Raw genomic sequence first — 1,833 nt, 5'->3', positions numbered from 1 at the left:
CCACGACTTCTACAACATCTCACGTTGATGCATTTAGAACGGATTTGTGTCATTGCATGAGAGCTTATAAGTGCTTGAGATGGTCCCTCTTATGTTACTTGAGAAGAGTCGGTCACGATAGACATCAGTCTCAAATCAAGTCCTGTTTCCAGCCACAATGGTTAGTGATCGGATCTTTCTTCTAACTGTAACCCTCTCCGTCTTAATGCTACTAGTTAGCTGTGATGATGTCCTAGAGATCCGCTCGCCAGAAGATAACATGAAGGCTCAAGAGGAGAAAGAACTGGTAAGATAACTTTTGTTTAGAGGCTTTCAGGCACTCTGGAAATCATTCTAAAGAGTCAGCATTAACAGATAAATTAACTGAAAAAATAATTACAGATCGAAGCTCTTCAAGAAGTTCTTGAAAAACTGAGAAACAAACAGATTCCCACTGCAGAGAAGAAGTTTGGTTGGGTTCCCTCGGTAAGCCATTGTTAACAATTTACAGTTTCTCTTTTATACATATTTTACATAAATACATATATATATATATATATATATATATATAATTAATTAGCAATAACAATGTAATTAGGTCATTCATATTCTTTGGATATGAACTATATATCAACAAAAACATGTTTTGGTTGAAACGTTTTGTTTAGAGAAAGAACAAAGTATTAAACACTATAAGTTTGTCATATTAAAATTTTGCTGATAGCTTTTGGGTATCTGGTGAATATGTAGCAAAATCCAATAAAATTATGAAATCATTTAAATTCACTCATGTTAACTTAATTATTGATGTGTTGGAAAACTATGATTTCCATTTCAAGAAATGTGAGTGTAATATTGATATCCAATATAGTAAATAAGATGCAATAAGATGCAAATTCTGTCATAAATTTACTCAAGTCTCATCTTCGACACACAAATGTTTGGTATTTTTAATATCCTATCATCGTTTTTGACCATCCATTCGTCTAAGTCTAGTTGCTCAAGATGATTGATGAGCTTTATTGATGTGTGTTGACTTATATGGGAATAAAAGCCTGTTTTAAAATCTTTAGTAGGCTTGGATTAAACCACTCAATTTACTTGGATTACTTCACTCTTAAAAATAAAGGCTCTTTATTGGCATCGATGGTTCCATGAAGAACCTTGAACATCCTCGGAACTTTTCAAATGCATGAAAGGTTTTTTATGGTCAAAAAAGGTTCTTTAGATTGTTAAACTGTTCTTTAAATTGGTTCTTTTAAGAACTGAAAGGTTCTTTGGGGAACCAAAAATGGTTCTTCTGGGCATCACTGCAAAAACGCCCTTTTGGATGAGTGTATGATGATGTACTTTTAGAAGCTTAAGATTACCTTGACTTTTAGTGGATGGACAAAAAAGGATGAGTGAATATTAAGAATATCCTCATTCTTGAAAGTCTTTTGCTTTTGGGATATTATGAGGGTGAGCAAATGATGACAGAATTTCATTTTGGGGTGAAGACTATCTATGATACAAATATGAAAATGTACTCCAAAAATTGAGTTGTTTAAGTTGTATTAATCAGTACTTACTTATATGAAAACTGAAGTCTGACCAAACCATTAAACCAATAAACAATGGTGTGTTTAGTGTGATGCAGGTGAGCAGTGTGCGGTTCGCAAAGGTGCTCGTTTCGGGAAGCTGTGCAGCTGTCCGGGAGGAACCACCTGCAGCTTCTCCATCCTCAAGTGTTTGTGAAAACATGCCTCATTCTGTCACTATCCAACGTTTTATTGTACCTACAAATGATTAGAGATGTTTGTTGTTTCCATCAGTTGTAACATGTTTTATTAATGCAAACGGACACATCGAATA

General features: G+C 34.2%; 1 protein-coding gene across 1 annotated transcript; it reads left to right on the top strand.

The window, feature by feature from the left end:
* Positions 1–1,833, top strand: cart1 (cocaine- and amphetamine-regulated transcript 1). Its single transcript, XM_051095108.1, has 3 exons — positions 1–286; positions 382–465; positions 1,609–1,833. Exons 1-3 carry the CDS (start codon positions 158–160, stop codon positions 1,714–1,716), a joined length of 321 nt encoding a protein of 106 aa, XP_050951065.1. The 5' UTR covers positions 1–157; the 3' UTR covers positions 1,717–1,833.

The sequence above is a fragment of the Labeo rohita genome, chromosome 22, assembly GCF_022985175.1.
Source record: "Labeo rohita strain BAU-BD-2019 chromosome 22, IGBB_LRoh.1.0, whole genome shotgun sequence".
NCBI lineage: Eukaryota > Metazoa > Chordata > Actinopteri > Cypriniformes > Cyprinidae > Labeo > Labeo rohita.
This window is presented reverse-complemented; position numbering and strand designations above follow the sequence as displayed.